General features: G+C 42.5%; 1 protein-coding gene across 1 annotated transcript in view; it reads left to right on the top strand.

Annotated features, from left to right (window-relative positions):
- The window catches only part of TMEM108 (transmembrane protein 108), a 213,347-nt gene that overhangs the window by 87,438 nt on the left and 104,713 nt on the right, over positions 1 to 21,196 (top strand). Inside the window, exon 3 of the mRNA XM_066584604.1 lies at positions 18,210 to 18,295. Coding sequence (XP_066440701.1) covers positions 18,256 to 18,295 — 40 coding nt within the window. The 5' untranslated portion in view covers positions 18,210 to 18,255. The remainder of the gene's footprint in view (positions 1 to 18,209; positions 18,296 to 21,196) is intronic.

The raw sequence follows: 21,196 nt of genomic DNA on the forward strand, positions 1-21,196 counted from the left end.
GGACATAAGAGACTGCAATCCCAAGCAGACTGGGCCAGAGCCTGTGATACACACAGGTCTACTGTGGACAAATTCTGACTGTTGCTGCTTATTGCTGCATGTTATTGCTATGTGAGCAAAGTGATGTCTAGTTAGTGTCCAGATGGGCAGGTGTTTATTTTGTTTATTGCACAAGCCTATATGCTAAGCACTGCAGAATAAGTTGGCACTATACAAATAAAGATTACTATTATTATTTATATACTGTATGTAGCTGCGTTTCCTCAAATCTCCTGTTTTTGGCAAAAATAAAGCCATATGGACTTTTAACTCACTGTTGAAGCAGCTGTGTCCTTGCTGAACCCCACACCCAATGTACAATGTATATATACATATATCCATTTAGTAGCTCTGCGTAGCATGCTCCCATACTGATGTAAGAAAGCTGTGTTACTCCCCACCAATCATGGAGGCTGGGCCCATATCTCCCCACCATGAAATTGGGAAAGGCTTAGACAATGGAATCACAGGGGGTGTTAGATCGGCTACCCGTGTCTGCCGCCCTCTTGCTTTGATAGGCAGATGCTGGCATCAGTCTGCTCGTCTTATATAATTGGGCTCACAGCTGTGTACTTTTCATCAACACTGTAGGAGTTAATCCTCCCCAGTGCTTTCAGCCCAGCTGCAGGGTAATAGGCTATTGCCTCCCTATTTAGCTGAGCTGGGATCCTCCTCCTTACTTGAGTATTGGGGTGAGTTTGTCTCAGTCACCTAGCAAAGGTCTCTTGCTTTACTCCTGTGTTTGCCCTGATTCTGGATTTGGATTTTGATTGTACTCTGCCTGCCCCGACATTGGACCAGACTCTGAGTGTAGTTCAGTCTGGTGCTTTGTACTGTTGTCTCTGACTCCCATGGGTCAGCTGCCAACTACACTGGGACTACTCCAGGAGGTAGCAGCCTACCCAGTTTCCTGCAGTGAAGACCAGATCCCTGTACAGGAGTTAAAGGGTGAAAACTGGGGAACTGTCAAGATAAGGCCCTTAGGATTAGCCCAAAGCCAAACCCGTTAGTTGGCACAGAGGGTCCATACTCTCTGATCGTAACAAGGGGGAGGACCACCAAATCTGTCAAATATATATTGACTCAGTGCATGTGCAAGGGAAATGAAGCATTACATGTAACCCAATAAAAGGAATGGGCTATCTCTATAATGCATGGATGTTGTGGGTCCCAAAGCAAGACATGTTCTTTGTAGCCACTTTACACCTTGAACAGGAACCCCATCTAGTAAATCATTATTCGAAATGGGTTCTCTATAACAGAAAACCATTTCAAACTATGTCCAGTACCATAGAAGAAATCGTGATTCTCTGCTAAGGCTGATATATGTACTGGAGACTAGATGTTCTTCGACTAAGTAAATCCTTTTATTTTTAGGTCACCTCAAGATTAAATGAGGCTGCCCAAACCAACGCCTTTTTCTTGACATGATCACAAAGCAAGCTGAATTTTAAATGGCACAGTATATAGCTGTCTAAGCAAACCTTGGCCGGGTGACAACCTAATATAAGCTACATGAAGAGCAGATGCAGCTAGACTTTCTTCCTATGAGATGGTGGCAAGCTAAAGTGAAGCAATTACCTATCTTATAACATATGGCTTTGCAGTGTAGCCGGATTTTGTAGAAACAATATCGCACCCAACAAAAGATGATGATTATGTGGTTTAATGACAGTACGCAGTAGTGGTCACAGATGTGCAATCATCACTTAACAGAATGAGATTTTCATCCAGACTGTTTATTATTCTTAATAATTATAATGATAAATTTGAAACATTTTATAGAAGGAACATTTACATTTTATAAGACAACAAACCACATGTGCTTGTTTAGAACAACACATAAAGACAATCCTGTATATGCTCCAGCCTTGTAGCGTTCTGCTTTTCAAAATTGTTTTAATTACAAAAAGAAACTTTAGTTTTATTTGGGAGCAAAAAAAAACTGAAAAATTTCAAAATTCTGTTTCTATAATTTCCTGCATCTTCCAGACCATATTGTTGCTTATGTAAAGGGGTGTACCTGTTTGTATTGTTCATATATACAGTATATATAGTTCTTATAAAGTTACTTCGTGGGGTTCTTGTAACTTTAAGGGTGCAGGAGGATCGGGGAGTTGTTGAGTCTGGCACGATACCACGGACTAGAATCCGGAAGTGAACAGAGCGCACAGAGACATTCCGCTGTGGAGGAGGCTAGAGAAACAGGCTTGTGCAGGAAGGTACAGGCTGAAAGTAGTCACTTCTGCAACGTGTCCGGAGTCAGCCATCTCTCTGTCTCTTGTGGTTCAGACTTCCAGAAGTACACCTGTTGCCGGTAGGCCAAGTAATATATCAAGACTGAAAAATATCTAGAATATGAGCAGCTAAACAGACCTTTCATTGTTGACAAAAAAGACAAGCAAGAATTTTCTGTTTCCCTGGTTTAAGGAGGTACAACACTTGGAAATGTTGCCCTGTTTTCACGGCCCAGATATGGCCAATTGTTGTTGTTTTGCTTCCTTCTCTTCTTAATGTTTTTCAAGCAGCATGTCTGACGATAACTCTTACGTGGCCTACTCCAGAAGTTTACTACACACAGCCATGCCACGTGCTTAATCTACCAGTTTTTATCTGGTGTGGTTGGAACTCAGTCATGACAACCTGTTGTTACCAGTGCCTACCTATTAGGACAAGGGTACAATGACCCCGATCATTCTATGACTCAAACAGAGGTAAACCTCCCACTCCCAGAAAAGATCTGGAACAAAGTCAATGTCCTCCAATAGAAGATAGGTGGACACACTCTGCCCTGAACCTTTATCCATCCTTGCACTTACAGCAGCAAGAAAAGTAAGGAAAACCTTTGGAATTACCTGTATTCCTGCATTGATTACTAATAAAATATGGTTTGCTTGCTAAGTCATAGTTATAGTCAAACACAATCTAACTAAAGTAATAAAACACAGTTATACCATTATTTCCTTTTATTGAGCACACAAAGTAAACATACACATGGTAGGAAGGAAAAGTAAGTGAACCTCTGCGTAAATGACTTTCACAAAAGCTAATTGGCAAAAAATGTCTCTATTGAGAAAAAAAGAGATTAGAGGTGTGGGTTTTACAGCTGCTTTGCCCTTTAAATAAAGGCACACAAAGCTTGGTAACTGACAAATCTGTTCTTCTCAAGAAAGATTAGTTTGGTTAATGTGAATGATGCTTTCTTTCTGCAAACAAAGTTCAAAAGACCTTAGAAGAGGTTTTCTAGAGACATATGAACTTGGAAAAGGCTATAAAATCTTTGCTTAAGACCTAAGTTTATCTTAATGCGCAAGGCATGTTCATTTGCACGCTTGTAAACAAGGACAGACCAATCTCCTAGTGTATTACACGCACATTTCCGCATCCCCCATTGACGTCTATGGGGACTTTTGTTGTGCAAAGACGCAGGAAAGTAAAGCATGCTGCATTTTTTTTTGCACGGTTGAAATATGCAGGAGAAATACAAGCATCTGAATGAACTAATTGAAATCAATGGGTTCTGTTCACTGCATATGGTTTGCGAAAATATGCCCATGTGAAGCCGGGCTAAGTTTAAGTAAATCTGTCCCTGTCATTAATTTTAGCACCTGTGCACATAGCGGAGACCTATGCATGGAGCTGGTAGTACAGCAGCGCAAAAAGTCTGTATATCCCCTTTAATGCACGCTCTGTCGGACTCTGTATGGAAATATTCTCCCCTAGAGACATGCTGATCAAGAATGGAGCATGCCACAATGTTTATTCAGTTGGAGTCGCATGACATTGAAAGCATACACAGTCCATTGTAGGCCCCATATACCGCTACATAGTCCTTTTACAGTTCTGCATAGAGGTTTTTAATCTTCTTATTCATACTGTTAAGCTGTGCTTGTATGTTGATTCCCGTTCTATGTTGTAATGCATGTTTAAGAAGTTTTAATAAGTTTTCGGCTTTGTCCAGATGGTTGTAGTGCCAAGTTAATTTATTTAATACAAACAAAATGAATCCCTGTAGGCAACCAGACAAAGCGAGAGATGGAGACTGTATACAAAGTTATTTAGTTAAGCTCACTCAATCTTAAAAAGGAGAAATACCAACCTAAATGTTATTCAGCTCTGCAGCTTTAGATTTATATCCCTCTGGTATTTGCCATGCTTGAAAGAGATTTTTTAATGGCCGCTAATTAAGACGACCCCCAAAAAATTCCTTTCTTTTCATCTGGGACTGGAAGCTAAAAATGAAAGGTCAAGAGTGAAATCTAGTCGTTAGAGCAGACAGCTGTTCCTATTTCAGAAACTGGCCTTCAAAATGTTTCTTTAGCACAGTATTCGAAATAGGAACCTAAAGGCTCACCTGGAGCAAGTCAACTCCAAACCATAAAAGCTTAATTATAAAAACATTATCAGCCCCCTTTGATGCATCCACATGAAACGGAATTAATGTTTTATTTTAGTTTTCTAGCAAAGATTTTCCAAGGCAATTTTGTTTCTTAGAATCTTTACTATTTGTGTCTGTCCAAGATTAAATTGGTAAGCTCAAAACAATGATACAGTAACAAGCGGGTAGGCTTCCATTTCCATAGATTTTAACAATGTAATTCAGTATACATAAATCGTCCGACAAGACATATGGAAAAACTCTTCACTACTGACGTCTCTGTTTTACCTATTGCTGTTGTACCTATTGCTATGAATGTTCCGACAAAGTCCCATAATCTGTTCACATACTGCTTAATTATGATCAGAGATTCCCATATTATGCATTGAGCCGCTGTGTATTGTGCCTATATAGACTCAAAAGTTGTCAAAATAATGCCTAGGAACTTGCATCAAGTGCGTCTTAAACCTGAAGCAGATGGAACTGAGAATGGAAAAAGTCCAACCACTTGTTCTTTCCAAACAACCTGTGTTTTTTGCATATAAACCTCCTGAGGATGTGGTTTTTATGTTAAAAGACTGAACAGTGTTGAATGGCCTCAATAGGGTTGGGAAATACTCATCATCTGGGGTAGTGGACAATATAAAATGTTGAGAAGTGAGTCAATGCCAAGAAATCTGTAGAGTAGTTTCCATCCCTCAGGTGTAAAGATGAAGTCTGGAGATGGAGGCCATGGTGCCACCAAAAGCACTACAGTACAGGAGTCTAAGGAGCAACTTGTGCATATGGAAAAGACAGTACGAGAGCTGGTGATTTGTTTTTCTGGGAGGTTATTCGAAAAGAGATACACTGTGGAAAGGTTTGATATGGAGATGAAGTATGGCTTTGTTGTGGTGGAAGATATAAGAGAAGTGATATTTGTTTACTGAAAGTTCATCAATACCTAAAAACGATATGCCCAAAAGGATACAAAACCTCCAAAATGGGAAGCAAGTGTAGTTCAGTTTGGTGGAAGAAAGTGGAGCCACCTTGGTTAAAGACCCGAGTGCTCCCTAGGAAAGTGCCATTGGAGAGCCAGCAAAGGCTGGAGCTCAATAAATGAAGGCAGGTTTCTGGCACTGAACAACATGATGCCATGGGAAAGACTTCCTAAGAAACCACCCATGGACATGGGCTTGAATACATTGTGGCAATGCCGTACTAGCTAAATTTGAACCTTCAACTTGATGCCTATGTTCCTGGTCTGACCAACCAGTGTGCCCTGATCACCATAGGTGTCTGTGGGTCTCTCAACACTCACAGGGGCTGAGATATTGAGTTGAGGTGATGTTGCTGGCCACTTCCAAGAGCCTCTACAGTTGGCAAGAGACTGTTTATAGAAAGTATCCATTAAATCCCTGGAAATGCACGGCTGTGCCTCCCAGGGGGAATTCTGATTTCTAAGTATATGTTATGTGCATTGGTATATGTGTCATGTATATTATTGTGCTCCACATTTTACTTTTATTTATGTATGATGTGACTTTTGTTTTGGTGTCCCATGTTGGAGAGAAATAAGGGCATAAACATCCTGGGCATGATTCTTTGGGATGATGGCGGGAGCTTCAGTCCTGGCTGCCATTCTACAGAAAGATTCTTATGCACATGGCCATCTTTCAACCTTGTGATGGTGTCAAAGAACATAGGGATGCAAGCAGAAGCGTAACTATAGGGGATACGGTTGCACCCAGGCTTAGGAGCCTCAGGAGACCCTTAAGGCCTCCCTTCTCCATATAGCGAGCCCAGTACTATGACTAAAGCATTATAGTTAGGGGCCTTGTTACAGATTTTGCATTGGGGCCCAGAAACTTTAAGTTAAAGTGACTACAAAAGCGTGTCTGTAGCACTTATAGGACAGAAGCTATAGCCATTTAAATGGAGTCAGGAATACTGAATCTTCAGCTTTCACCTTTCAGTGTGCAATGCAAAGCAGAGGAGATGGAGGGGGGGGGGGGGGTAACAGGATCAGCAGAGAAGCTCTGTAATTCACCTGTATATATCCCTGTCCCAGGGGAGGTATGACTTGACTTTTTGTTCATGTTATCACTGCCCCCCCCCCCCCCCATCACTTTCTGATTGCCACATGAGATTTTTATTTCCCCAAAAAGGAGGGAAAAAATGAGGGCTTGCTTATCTAATGACTAACTCAGTAGATGCTGCAGTCATTGCTGACTATGTCATCAAAATGTTTTTACAGACAGTTTTTCCCCCCTTACACAGGGATTTGAATATAAAAAAAATAAAAGCCCTAAACATCATTGGCATCATATCCATACTATAAAATAATACATTATCCAGTATAGTAAATTCCATTAAAAAAAGCTAAAAATAAAATGTCTAACTAGTCGTTTTCTGTTTATATTGCTTCGGCAAAAAGTAATCAAAAACTCATATATACCACAAAATTGTACTAACAAAAACTAAAGTTGTCCCACAAAAAAAGCCCACATACTGAGTGACTGCATTATCTTAAACAAATGTTGCCTTGTGTTAGTTTTTGTTATGAACATGTTTGAGCTGATTCTGCGACAAGCCGAAGTAAACAGGCTTATAGGATTGCAAGTTAAAGAGCCCAGTTCTGGAGGTGCAGATAGAATAGTAATTGTTACAGGCTCAAGAACCCAGATTCTGGGGAATGCCAATTCTATGCTAGTTGCGTTCCTTTTTTGTCTCTTTAAGGAATAGTAATGACTGTTTATAAACATTGAAATGAGTAAAAGAAATGCAAAAATTTGTTTTTATTTGACATGTAATGAAAAATACTTTAATGAAAAGTGATTTAATATAAAAAAAAAAAAAGCCCACATACAATTCTATCGACAATAAATTAAAAATGCTACTTGCAGGCAGGATTCACTTGTAAGTTGTCTTGTGAGAGTTGGGACCCACATGATGAGGACCCTTATCGACGGGCTCGTGGGCTTAAGCATCTTAGCCAAAATACAAACTAAAACCTCATACATTCTATAGCTATTCCATCTGGTTATGCGCGCAGGTATTCTTGGCGAGCGTTTTGGCTGTTTGTCAGTCTAGTTTATGTCTGTTTTCCGTTCTATGTCTGATCCACCCATTGTTGGACACCCTATCCTTATTTGTTTGTCCTACCTGTCTGTTGATGGACAAACACCCAAGTCTTTGCTGTCCCCTTCGCCCATTGGTAGGTGGACGCTAGGGCCTATTCTGTCTGTCTATTCCTGCATCTAGGCGCCTGTATGGCAAGCTCACTCATGCATCCTGACTGCCATAGTACCAAGTGATTTCAGGTTTCCGTTGGCAGTCCAGGACGGACATGAAAAAGTACCATAATATTCATACCATATGGTGAATGTTGTAAAACTAAATCCCAAAAAACAAATATGAAATAGCTTTTTCCTCCCATTGCACCCCAGTAAAAAATTAATAAAAGTTAGGTTACATTCAAATGGGCAAGCTCGATTTCAGGCCTAGAATCGCTGCTCCATATTGTGCTTGCTGATGTGCATTTTTCACACCAATGCGAGGCGATTTTTATTCAAAATCGCCTTGCATCGCTTCTGTGAAATTGTGATCCTCAGGCGTGTGTTTCACCTGCCTCAGATGATCGCAAATGTTTTCCATTCATTTTAACGGGAAACATTGCATCTCACTAGCATGCACTGCGCACAGCATGTGAGTGCCATGCAATGTCTTGTAAGGTCCCATTGAAAACAATGGCTGAGGCATTCCACAAGAACTCCCAAAGATAGAAAATGCTGTGATTTTCCATCCTTGCAGCATGGCTGTGCAGCGTCCCGTAGAGTGATCCCGGACACAGGGCATACGTTGAGGAGCTGGGAGGGTAAGATGGTTGCTTGTCATGGCAGCACTTACCATGCTCCCTCCTGGAGGGACATATGTGGCTTCGGCCAGGGCAGCGCTGGGCCTCTTCCGGGCACCCCTAGGTGAGGGATGCCCAATAAACTTGAGAACAGGCTTAGGGATTTTCAAGGGTGACACCACCGTTCCGATACCCACCGGAAAGACCCTCGGCGGTAAATAAATGAGCTGTAGACTTGTATCAAAAACTTGTATCAGAAACTTTGCTTAGAATAAACACTGGGTGGAAGGCACAAATTACACAAAGTTGAGATACAGGAAGCCAAACAATAGGATAGTATCTCTACATGGTGATCCCAGGCACAGGACGGCCGTGTAGGAAAACAGTAGAATTTAAGTACCTCTACGCGGTGATCCCAGTTACAGTATGTAGGCATAGGAACAGTAGTAGTGGAGTATCTCTGCACAGGGATTTTGGCCTTGACTCACCAGCAACACGCTTACGCTCTCTCTCTTTTGGGGCTCACTCTCACAGTCACTGGCATACAGAGGATCAGGAAATGCTCTTCTTCCTCCATTCCTCACCACAAGGGAGTTGAAGGTATCCCCATGTGGCTAGCATTCTTTCTGCTCTCTCACACTCCTATTTATCTTCTCACTCATACCACATGACAGGACATAAATGATACATTGCAAGCATCTCCCAGGCTCATGCAACACTTAACCTCTCACTTGATGCAGCTGTGTAATACACATAACAAAATGACTAGACAATTTGCAGAGCGCACCTACAAAAGACATGACATGTATGACATTATGGAGGGGGCGAGAAATAGAAGTACTGGGCCACTACAGTTGCACAAAAAAACAAATCACTCATGTGAATGAATCCATTCAAAAGAATGGAGTTCATAGTTGTGCGAGTTTTCTGTGTGTCATAAAACCAGTGTGAGGTTTTCGCCCATGTGAATAAGGCCTTATTTAATACATTGAGCAGATTGTTGGACCAGATGACCCTGGAGGTCCCTTCCATCTCTACAATTCTATGATACTATGGACCCAAAATTGGTTTCTTTAAAAACTAGAACTCGTCCCGCAAAATACAAAGTGTCCTACAGCTACAGTGACGAAAAATAAATGTTACGACCACTTGAGCACAAACGGGCAAAACAATTTACTGTCTCTTTAGGCTAAAATTAATTTTGGCATTAAGGGGTTAAAAACACACTTTAAGCAACTAAGTTATGCGCCAAATATCTTTACAAAAGACATACTGTAAATTCAAAATCTTAACTAAAAACAGTGATATTTTTTGGGAGGGTTTTCCCCAATTTTTTGTAACTGTTGGGGGTTATACAGATCCATCCGTGAAGCTACTTGTAAAATGTTAACTGGAGTATTCGAATAAGTCATAAAATCCATGGATGTCTTCCAGTTAGCAGTAAATGTGTTTAATATGTACAAAATTCAATTCATAACAGATCTGTTTTTTAATTGATTACTTGAGACTTGCGATGCTAATTTCTATAAAACACATGGGACGGTTTGTACAGTAAATTAATTCTGCCAGTTTAGCGTCTCTGAATGTTCAAAAACTGTTTTGCAATTTTGTGCTTTCTCCAGCAATTACCCAAGAATATGTCCTTCTGAAAGAGAATGGGGAATGAGTAAGAGCGTCTCAGAACCGGCGCTTCTCCTTTTCATGTGGTGGGATGAAAGGTTTAAAAGCAATCTTACCAGATTTAAAATTAAGCATATTTGCATATGTTGCAATCAGAAGTAGTTCATTAGCCATGCAAATATTAACATCTTTCTGAAGTACACAATTTGCTTCTGATGTTGTATTGATACAACTCTACAAAATAAGAGTTGGCTCGTGATAGAAAATATAATTTTTTCACCTTTGCAACAAAAGTGGAATGTAGAACAGCAAGCGCTTACACTCGGCTATAAAAACAGTCACCGTTTGTAAAAGATGGCAATAAAGGAGCTTATACAAACCCCATCTTCAGGCCGGCTTCACACTGGCGAGAAAATTGCGCGATTTTCTCACAATGCAAGAGCGAGTGAGAACGCATGTTTATGAAACCAATGAAAATCAATGGTTTCATTCTCATTTGCAATGTTTTCACTCCTGCGATGCGGCTATAAAAAAATATTGCAGCATCTCCATTTTCTTGCGATATCGCCCATTGATTTCAGCAGCAGCGCTGGCCCCATTGAAATCAATGGGAGAAGATTGTGATCCCCTACTGTGGCTGTGCCAGCTGCAATGGGGGATTCCTTCAGTGCCGCAGTGATGTGAGGCTGTCGCATCCAGGGGTTTCCACATGTTCTCAATGGGGCCAGTGGTAGCAGTGCCGGCCCCATTGAAAACAGTGGGAGAACATTGCAATCTCCTGCAGTGGCTGTGACAGCCATGGTGGGGATAAAGGGAACCCCTGCAGGGATACAAGGCTGTTTCCATGAAAAAACGCCTCACATCCAAGGCTTTTTAGAAGGATTGCGATATTGGGCAGTAATTCACGGACCGATATCGCCCTCACCAGTATGAAGGAGCCCACAAGGTGTTATTTTATAAACTGATGACATATTGCTAGGATTTGCTAATGCTTCATGATCATTGGGGGTCCAAACTCTTGGACCCCCACCGGTCCTGAGAATGAAAAGGCCACAGCACTGCACAACAGACCTAATGACCATATGGCTTTGTAGGGAACTGCAGTTGGCCCAACCAATTTACTTAAATGAAGCCGTGCTGAAGTTGCACTGCACCACAGGTGACAGACTGTTGTCTCAGTTTGAGCTTGACTGTACATTTGGTTGCCTTTGATTCTGATGAGTGTGTCAGCTGTTGGTGTATGCCTTGGGGCAATTAGGGAGGGATTTTAGTTCCTCCCCTGGCCTGGGTTTTGTGCTGGTCAATTTCAATGCAGTCTCCTTCTGCTGTGGGGTGAGGATATCTCTGGATCTGGTCTCTGAGGTTCTCTAGGCAGCTCTTCAGAAACATCCTGAGATTTATTCTTTGAGATTTTGGTTTACTCTAAGGGCTCATTCACAGGGGCGTATTGCCACTGTATATTACGCAGGAATATTTCATGTGCGTAACACATGGTGAATGGAGGCAATCTATGGACTTTCATTCTTCCATTCACACCTGTGTGTGGCCTGCAAGTGGACATGCAAGAAAAATAAATCACAGCATGCTCTATTTCTCTGCGTATCATATGCAGCCCTTGAAACATTGTCCACTTGCAGGCATTGTGAAGGGGCAGCATTTCAATACGCAGCCCTGCTTTGCACAGAGTGAGGAATTCGAAAGAAAAAAAATAAAGTCAGAATCCCAAGCATGCGCAGTGCCAATCGCAGCTCGTATGCAATCTCTGATGGTTCTCTGCTGGCAGAGCATATGGGCTGCGATGCTTACAACGCTGCGGGATACTCACAGTGTTATATAAATATGCCTGTGTGAATGAATCCTTATGGTGGTTTTTCCTTTGTTATTTATCAGGGTTAGTGAGTGGCACAGGCAAGAGGGTGGGTGCGTCCTTATCAGGGCAGGCCATCCACCAGTAGGAAGGGGTTGTCACCCGCTAGTTTCCCTTAGGCAAAGTTTCCCTCCTTTGTTTACCTTTTCCTCGTACTGCAGAGGGTTCCTGGTAGTGTGGTGTGAACATTGCCAGAGAGAATATATTTTGGTTTGCAGTTATTGCACGCATGAAGCATACATAACAATGCGTTGCTGCTGTGCAGGAAAAAACTGTGAAGATACCACAAAGCTGAATCAGTTGCCTCTTCAAAATGAGGCTGTCTTCACACCGGTGTATTTGTGCGTGTTTTTGCACACGTATAATTTATGCACACAATACACAGAGAATAGAACTCATTGAGGTCAATGGATTTGTACACACTTTGCAATTTAATATCTGTGTACTGAAGGTCCCCATAGAAGTCTGTCGGGTTGCGCAAATGTGTGTGCAATGCACTGAGCGGCAGTTTCCAGTGCTCACACCTGGGGAATGATGCAGGCGTTAAATATAACACTTACATGCCTGGACTCCGCGAGCTAAGCTTATAGGTATAAGAGTCGGTGACCGATTCCCTTTAAAGTGCTACTTACTATATTCAAATATGCATCATAGAAAACAATAAAAAAAATATATACTCACCTCTCGCGTCCAGCCGCGTCTTCTCCCTGAACTGCTCTGAATGTCTTTCAGCAGTCAGGGATATATGAGTATATATATTTTTTTTATTTTTTACACATTCTAGGGATGATTTTCAGGGAAGAGCTTATATTTAAAGCCCTTCCCCGAAAATCACTGCGGGGCTGCCAGCATCTCCCTGCTTTCAATGAAGCCGGCTCCATTGAATTCAATGGGATAGCATGGCAGTCCTCTGCCACAGCTGTGACAGCTGTGACAGAGGATTTCTTCATCTCCGCAGGGAGTCCCCTTGTCACTGAACACTATGACACTGCTTCACAGTGTTCAGTGATAAGGTGACTCCCCATGAAGATGTAGGAATGCGGGTCACCCTGTATCTTACAGCCCACACCCACCTGCAACAGCTCTCATAAACCTCACCGCTGATTGGAGCTGTTAACCCATTAAATTCTGACAGCGGCATTTAAATGTCCTGATCGATATCCGGGGGTTCCACATTGCCCCCCGCGATAAGAATGTGGGTTGCCATGGCAGCCGGGGGCCTTCTTAAAAAGCCCCCAAGGCTGCCATTGCAGATTGCCTATCAACCCATGCCTGTGGCGTGGCTTGATAAATTGCTGTCAGATCGCTGTATAATGTAATGCTATGGCATTACATTATGGAACGCACTACCAAAGGCTACCCGGGCAATCCAGGACTCGAAAAACTTCAGGCGTGCTCTAAAAACGCACCTCTTCAGGGAGGCATACCGCATTCTCTAAATAGACTCCTCTGTATGCCGCCCGATAACATGCTCCCAGACCTACTGATTGCAATCCCTTACTAGCTGTCATAAACCGCCCCTGCAGTTATAACGTTTCTGACGTCACACGGCCAAATGTCTCACCATTGTTTATGTGTATAGCATCTCTCACTCTCCACCTCGCCATACCGTGCACAGCTCCAGCCCTTTTACCTTCTGTATCCCCCATTACTTGTAGTATGTAAGCTCGTTGGAGCAGATCCCTCACCCCTACTATATCAACAGTTTACTACATGTAACAGTGGTTCTGTAATTTTTGTACTTTTGTCTTTCTGTAAAGTAACATATTATTTACCCCCCATGGTAAACGTCATTAAAAAAAAACAAAAACACCAGAATTGTGCTTTTTTTGGTCGCCCATCTCCAAGAAAAATCTAATAAAAAGCAATCAAAAAGTCTTACTTAAAACATTATGGCAGTTAGAAGACTGCGGCAGAAAATAATTAAAAAAATGTAAACACCTTTGTAAAAAAATAAAAGTAGTACAGCAAAAAAAACTATAAACTTGGTACTGTAGTAATTGTACTGACCCATAGAATAAAGTTAGCATCTCATAAACAAGATGCACACAAAGATGGTGGAATTTAAGGGTTTTCTTTCCATTTCACTCCATTTAGAATTTTTTTACGTTTTTCAGTACATTATAAAGTACATTAAATAAGACCAATGAAAAATACAGTTCACCATGCCAAAAACAAGCCCTCTTACAGCTAAATCGATGTATACATAAAAGAGTGATGATTTTTAAAAAGGGGGGAGGAAATAACGAAAATGGAAAAAAAAGGGTCATGTCCTTAAGGGGTTAAAAGTGCCCCCGGCAGACAGGCCTTATTTATAAAAACTAGTTCAAACAAGTATCGGGGTTCCCGAAACTAACCAATAAAATTCAATGACATGCTAAAAAGTTGGTCAGCCCTATGATCTAATAGTATGGTTGTCACTAATAGGCTGTAAGCCCACATGGCGCACTACACGTATCTGTGTGACTAGCATCCTATATAAGCCTTATCCATGTGCAAGTATAATACAAAGCATCACCCCCCCCCCCCATCCCCTCCCAAAGACAGCTTCCTGGTGCAATTTATGCCATATTTCAAAAAGTAAGCCCTGATGTGTCCACTATGTACATCATACAGTATCAGAGCACGTATGACTATGACCATACATTCGTAATCCCTTTTTACTTGCGACCCAACCCATCGGGTACCGTATATGTGCGCGGCGATATCATCTATACAGTAATTGCCTGCTGGTGTAATTGGCCTGTGCACCAGAAAAGAACGTCTTTATGGAGAAATCCTATTAGATTGAAAACAGTAATCGCGGGCCATTAAATTATGATGCTTAGTGGAAAAACAGGATGCCCCTATGGGAACATTTTACATTGCATGAATTCTTATTAATTGCCAAGGAAACAATTTTCCCTTCCATTCTCCATTTCTTTCTCAGAATGCAGCTTAGCTGAGAGATGCAAAGCTGAGATAAAAACAGCACGTCTTTCTTCAGACAAAAGGTTCCCCATTACCAGCTTCTCCTGATCTCGTGCCAACAACTTCATATATTTGTGACGGTTTTAATAAAGTATTGACTGTTCTGCACAAGAACCATTTCTATGGTTGTCTAAGCTGAACCAAATGACTTATCCTCAATGCACCATCATGGCAAGTTTGATTTAGACAAGGGGATATTCAACTGCAATGGGTCTATTGTTATGTGTGTCTGAAGAAGTTATAGCGGGCACTATGGTTTGTACATTGGGATAACTCTTTGGAGTAGTAGATGCTTGGAGCAAACTTTGGAAAATCAACAATACATGAATTAAAGGGGTTGTCTCGTGAAATCAAGTGGGGTTCAGCACTTCTGTATGGCCATATTAATGCACTTTGTAATATACATCGTTCATTAATTATGAGCCATACAGAAGTTATTCACTTACCTGCTCCGTTGCTAGCGTCCTCGTCGCCATGGATCCGTCTAAATTCGCTGTCTTCTGGCGTTTTTAGACGCGCTTGCGCAGTCCGGTCTTCTCCCTGGTGAATGGGGCCGCTCGTGCCGGAGAGCTGGTCCTCGTAGCTCCGCCCCGTCACGTGTGCCGATTCCAGCCAATCAGGAGGCTGGAATTGGCAATGGACCGCACAGAGCCCACGGTGCACCATGGGAGAAGACCCGCGGTGCATCGTGGGTGAAGATCCCGGCGGCCATCTTGGTAAAGGAAGAAAGAAGTCGCCGCAGCGCGGGGATTCGGGTAAGGAATAAACTTTTTTTTTTTTTTTTAACCCATCCCTTGGGTTTGTCTCGCACCGAACGGGGGGCCTATTGAATAAAAAAAAAACACGTTTCGGCGTGAGACAACCCCTTTAAAGCTGCCTGGGATAACATATATCTATCCCAAGAGAGAAATGCCAGGAAATAATGGCAGACTAGACGGACCATGTGGTCTTTTATTGCCATCAGTTTTCTTTGTTTCCATGCGATATATGATCAATGTGGTGAAAAAGTAAAGTCAATGTTCCTTTAGTTATTTTCTTATGAAAGTCAGAAGCAGATGGATGCAACTTTATTCCATGTTTTTTCTTTTGTAACAACTGTACACCCATAAATATGGTTTGAAAGGTGGCCACTTAACTTCTACTTCTCCATTATTCATAGTACTGGGCTCCCTATATGGAGAAGAGAGGCCTCATGGGCCTTCTAAGGCTTTTAAGCCCGAGTGCAGCCGCATCCCCTGCATCCCCTATAGGGATTGGGAGCCTTATACAAATTGCATGGGTAATCCGAAGAGAATAGAACACATTGATTTCAATGGGTTCAGTCGCATTTCCTTTTTTTTGCACACGCATTTCTTGCATGTGCAAAAAATAGAACATGGTTAATTTTGTGTACATTTGCGCACCAAAGGTCCCCATAGAAGTCTATGGGGGTACGCAAATGCGCATACAATACAGAAGAGGATGCACAAAATACAGAAGTGACAAGAACACATCTGGACCTCGTTAAGCTAAATAGCCTTATAAATCAATGCGGGGTGGTGGGAGTTGTACGTGCATATGAACAGGCCCTGCGTGCACAAAAACATATAGTACAATGCGCCGGTTTGCGTAAATTCAACCTTGTTTATAACGCAAATACATTGTGCTGAAGTGTGTGCATTTGTGAATATGAAGGAGCCTCTAACACTGCAAGGATGGGAACTTCTACAAGCTACAATAACTCTCATGAGTCCCCCTACAGCCGTACCAAAGCATGATTATCCCACATGTGAACAATTCACTACCTTTCCAGAATATCAGCTCATTCTTTTCCTTAATTACTTCTTACTGCTATGAATATTTCAATAATTAGACCATTCTGTAGTGTTAAAATAAAAACGCACCATCTCTGGAAGGAGATCTATCAGCAAATCGACCTAATTAATAACATGCCCTAACAATACACTGCTAAAAAAAATTAAGGGAACACCTAAAGGGGTATTCCGGTTAGTGACCATAACTTCAAGTTTTCATCCATCCACTTAATGGGTGAAAACTGATAGATCGGTGAAAGGTATGAGTACTGGAACCCCCACCAATCCTATAAAACAGGAGGCCCCGTTCCGCTGCCCTCTTCACTGCCTGGTTTCTTTTCCCATAGCAATGAACAATGGCAATTTGTGCAAATGCACTGCCATTCCATTCAATGTCAATGGTTCTGCCGGAGATAGGCAGGCACAGTGGATTGGTGAAAACCTGAAACTGCGGCCACTACTCTGAACACCCCTTTAAGCATCACAGTGTAACCTCAAGTCACTTACGCTTCAGACACATCAATCTGTCGAGTTAGGAAGCATTGTAAATCAAGGTCACCTGCTTTGGTACAAAAAAAGTGACAGCAGGTACGCTGAAGAGGCAACAGCAAGACAACTCCCAAAAAGGAAATGGTTTTTGTAAGGTTGTGGTCACACGCTCTCATGTCCTTCCTGACTGATTCTTCCCTCCTTTTATGTTTTGCTTTGCTAACGTCCTTGCCACTACTTGGTAGCCTCCACGATGGCACATCCATAAGTATCATTGCAAGGAGGTTTGTTGTGTCCCCCAGCACAGTCTCAATGGCATGGAGCAGAAACCAGGATAAAGGCTGAGAACTGGATAGGACAGAATAATGGCCTCAACCCAGCAGTATCTGCTCCTTGGTGCACTGATGAGTGGGAAGAGCACGGGCAGAGCCATACAAAGTGACCTAAAGTGGGCTACTTGTCTGCATGGTTATGATCAGACTCTCAAAAACAGACTCTATGAGGGTAGTATGAGGGCCAATGTCCTGTAGTGGGACCTGTACTCACAGCCCAGTAACCTGTAGCTCATTTGTCATTTGCCAAAACACCTGAATTGGCAGGTCCATCACTGGCAACCCATTCTCATCATAGAGTACCTATGACAGACGTGAAAAAGGCTGGAGATGCCATGTCGTAGTCTAGGGAGACATATCCTTGGAGAGTAACAGCCAACAGCTTCCACCATCTCATCATGGCCAGATGTTGTCAGGAGTACATACAGACATGTGGGGGCCTTATACAGTACTGAGTTGCGCTATGAGCTGCTGTGATGAAATTCATGCAAATTGATTCTCTCGGTGATTTGAAATCCAACCCTTAATTGGTTAATTTTGGCTTCCATTGATACGTAATTGTGTTCTCAACAAATCGCATAGTTTATAGGAAAAGATTTTCAACTTGAATCTTTTGTTTTTCGAGATGTGATTTAAGTGTTCCTTTAATGTTTTTGAGCGGTGTAGGTGAAAATACATATGTCTCTACCATTAATTGACGCACTATTAGAAAATTACCCAGCTCAAGTCTCTGAGTATATGATATGTAATATTATAAAGTAAGTGAGATGCTTTGATCAGAATACCAAGACTCCGTAGCTGCCATATTCCTAGGATACAGGTGACTTTTATGTGATAATTCGCACTAGCTAAAATTAGACTTATGTTCAATTTTCATGTCTTCTAGACAGTATGACGAGTAAACTAGAGGACACGAAGGAGCAGATGATACCATGAAGAGAAGGTCACAGGCCCTCTGTTGCCATCTGTTTAGTAAGTAAAGATTAATTCATTGACAGTATGTTTACTTTCATTAATCTTTTTGGAGATCCAGTAGAACAGAAGTGTTTCACAGCTGTAAACTAACCTGCTTGACTTAAAACATCATCGTAAAGTTGTCAAGAAGAAGAACTGCGTGTGCTGCTGTACGGTGTCTGTGTGCATTTGACCTTAGACTACTTTTTCTTCAATCTGTTAAAAGTTTAAGTCATAATTTATAAAAGTTTATCTTTGGTAATAAGACATGATAATGGTAATGAATGATGCTTCAGAGAGAGAGAGAGGTCATCAAAGGTGCACTATTATTTTGCTCTTAAAAAGTATCTATCAGCTCTCCTGGTATGTCTATTTTAGTAAATGGAAAGATGGAACAATACCTCAGTAGCATCACCTATCTGAAGGCAGCCTTCCTGCAAGTCAATGTCAGACTTTTTAAATAACACTGACTGGGAATTGTAAGCCAAAGCCAGAATAACCATGCACAGACAGCTGTTTTAGGGTGATTGCCCCTCATCAGTGTACCATAAGTATCTGGCTTCACTAGTGAGAAGCCTATAGTTCGCATATTTCCCAGAGGAACATGGATGGCCTTATAAGTCTCCTCATACCTTCTTGGTGTTCTCCTTAAGGAGAAATGATACCCTTCCTGACCCACATCTATAGGCCTCACACTGGCCAAGCCAGAAACCTACTGCACATTGATGAGAGGCAATTAGTCTGAAACAGCTATCTGTGGATGGTTATTCTGGCTTTGGCTCACAATTCCGAGTTAATATTATGAGGCTTGTTTAAGAAGTAATGAATACTGCCTTCTAATAGGTGGCGCTGCATGGTTGTTCCATCTTTCCATTTACACATTTCACAGAGGAGCATGAATGGCCTTATAAGTCTCCTCACTTACCTTCTAGGTGCTCTCCTTAAGAAGAAACTATACCCTTTCTGACTATATTTTAGTAAATACTTGAACCAGTCCTATTATTCCTTCTGGAAATGTTAAGTATGTTTAAATTATAATGATACATATCCTTAAATACAGTTATTAAGCTTAATTTATAAGCTGTAAATTAGTGTAAAGGTTCTAGTCTGTCTAAAAAAATTTTGGAAATTAAAGGGGTTGTCTCGCGCCGAAACGTTTTTGTTTTTTTTTCAATAGGCCCCCCGTTCGGCGCGAGACAAACCCAATGCATGTGTTAAAAAAAAAAAAAACGTTTAGTACTTACCCGAATCCCCGCGCTGCGGCGACTTCTTCCTTACCTTAGCAAGATGGCCGCCGGGATCTTCACCCACGATGCACCGCGGGTCTTCTCCCATGGTGCACCGTGGGCTCTGTGCGGTCCATTGCCGATTCCAGCCTCCTGATTGGCTAGAATCGGCACACGTGCCGGGGCAGAGCTACGAGGACCAGCTCTCCGGCACGAGCGGCCCCATTCACCAGGGAGAAGACCGGACTGTGCAAGCGCGTCTAATCGGGCGATTAGACGCTGAAATTAGACAGCACCATGGCGACGGGGACACTAGCAACGGAACAGGTAAGTGAATAACTTCTGTATGGCTCATATTTAATGCACGATGTACATTACAAAGTGCATTAATATGGCCATACAGAAGTGTATAACCCCACTTTCTTTCGCGGGACAACCCCTTTAAGGATACTTTTAGATGAGCTGATTTATCATTTGAAGGAGCGAATGACATCATTGTTTGCTTGTTCACTCTTGGGCCGCCTGTTTAGACAGGCAGATACATCATTGGCTCATTCAAGCGAGAATTGTTCAGAATCATTCAGTCTTTCACATTTGCTCTATAAGTGACTTAAAAAATACTGAACGAGCGCTGGTTAAACAAGTCATTGTTCACACCAAGTGTCTGCACACCTACAGGCAGACTCAGGAGAATACCACCCAGAACCTCATTCATGCATTAATACACAGAAACAGACATAGACTTAACGTCCACACTGACACATGTAAGGGGCAGAGCATCACACATCACCCATCTGATGGAGAAAAGACTGTGGTGTTAGACTGAGTAGACAACATCCGATGTCTGGAATGACACCTGACAGAAGGGTAAAGAAGCGGGGGCCCACAAACCATGCAAACAGGGGGATCAGGTGTCTAGGCTTTCTTCAGGGTGAGTATGGGAGAATGACACAAACACCAAAGTTCTGAGAGGAAGAATGACCAGCATCCTCCAGCAAGATGTATACCTATGTATAAAGACATATGGTGATTGGCTGGCTGGGGAACTTCACAAAATCAGCCAGCCAAATCAACCATACCTGCAGCAGTGCGCTCTTGGAAACCCATAAAACTACAGGTCTCAGGAACACAATGTGGCACATAGGTTCCCTTTAAACATCTGGTCATGGATACCAGGTCGTGTTTCTTCTGGCTCTCTTACACAGGCCGAGAATCTCACGATTCTCGTTTGTCCAATAGACTGAGTTGGTGAGGTCATCACCGGCTTATTCACAGTTGGGCAGCCCTTTTAGACTGGGCTGCACTGAGCTCCCAGTCTAAGCGGGCTGCCTGAGCTCCCAGTCTAAGCGGGCTGCCTGAGCTCCCAGTCTAAACGGGCTGCCTGAGCTCCCAGTCTAAACGGGCTGCCTGAGCTCCCAGTCTAAACGGGCTGCCTGAGCTCCCAGTCTAAACGGGCTGCCTGAGCTCCCAGTCTAAACGGGCTGCCTGAGCTCCCAGTCTAAACGGGCTGCCTGAGCTCCCAGTCTAAACGGGCTGCCTGAGCTCCCAGTCTAAACGGGCTGCCTGAGCTCCCAGTCTAAACGGGCTGCCTGAGCTCCCAGTCTAAACGGGCTGCCTGAGCTCCCAGTCTAAACGGGCTGCCTGAGCTCCCAGTCTAAACGGGCTGCCTGAGCTCCCAGTCTAAGCGGGCTGC

This window comes from Eleutherodactylus coqui, chromosome 12 (assembly GCF_035609145.1).
Source record: "Eleutherodactylus coqui strain aEleCoq1 chromosome 12, aEleCoq1.hap1, whole genome shotgun sequence".
Classification (NCBI taxonomy): domain Eukaryota; kingdom Metazoa; phylum Chordata; class Amphibia; order Anura; family Eleutherodactylidae; genus Eleutherodactylus; species Eleutherodactylus coqui.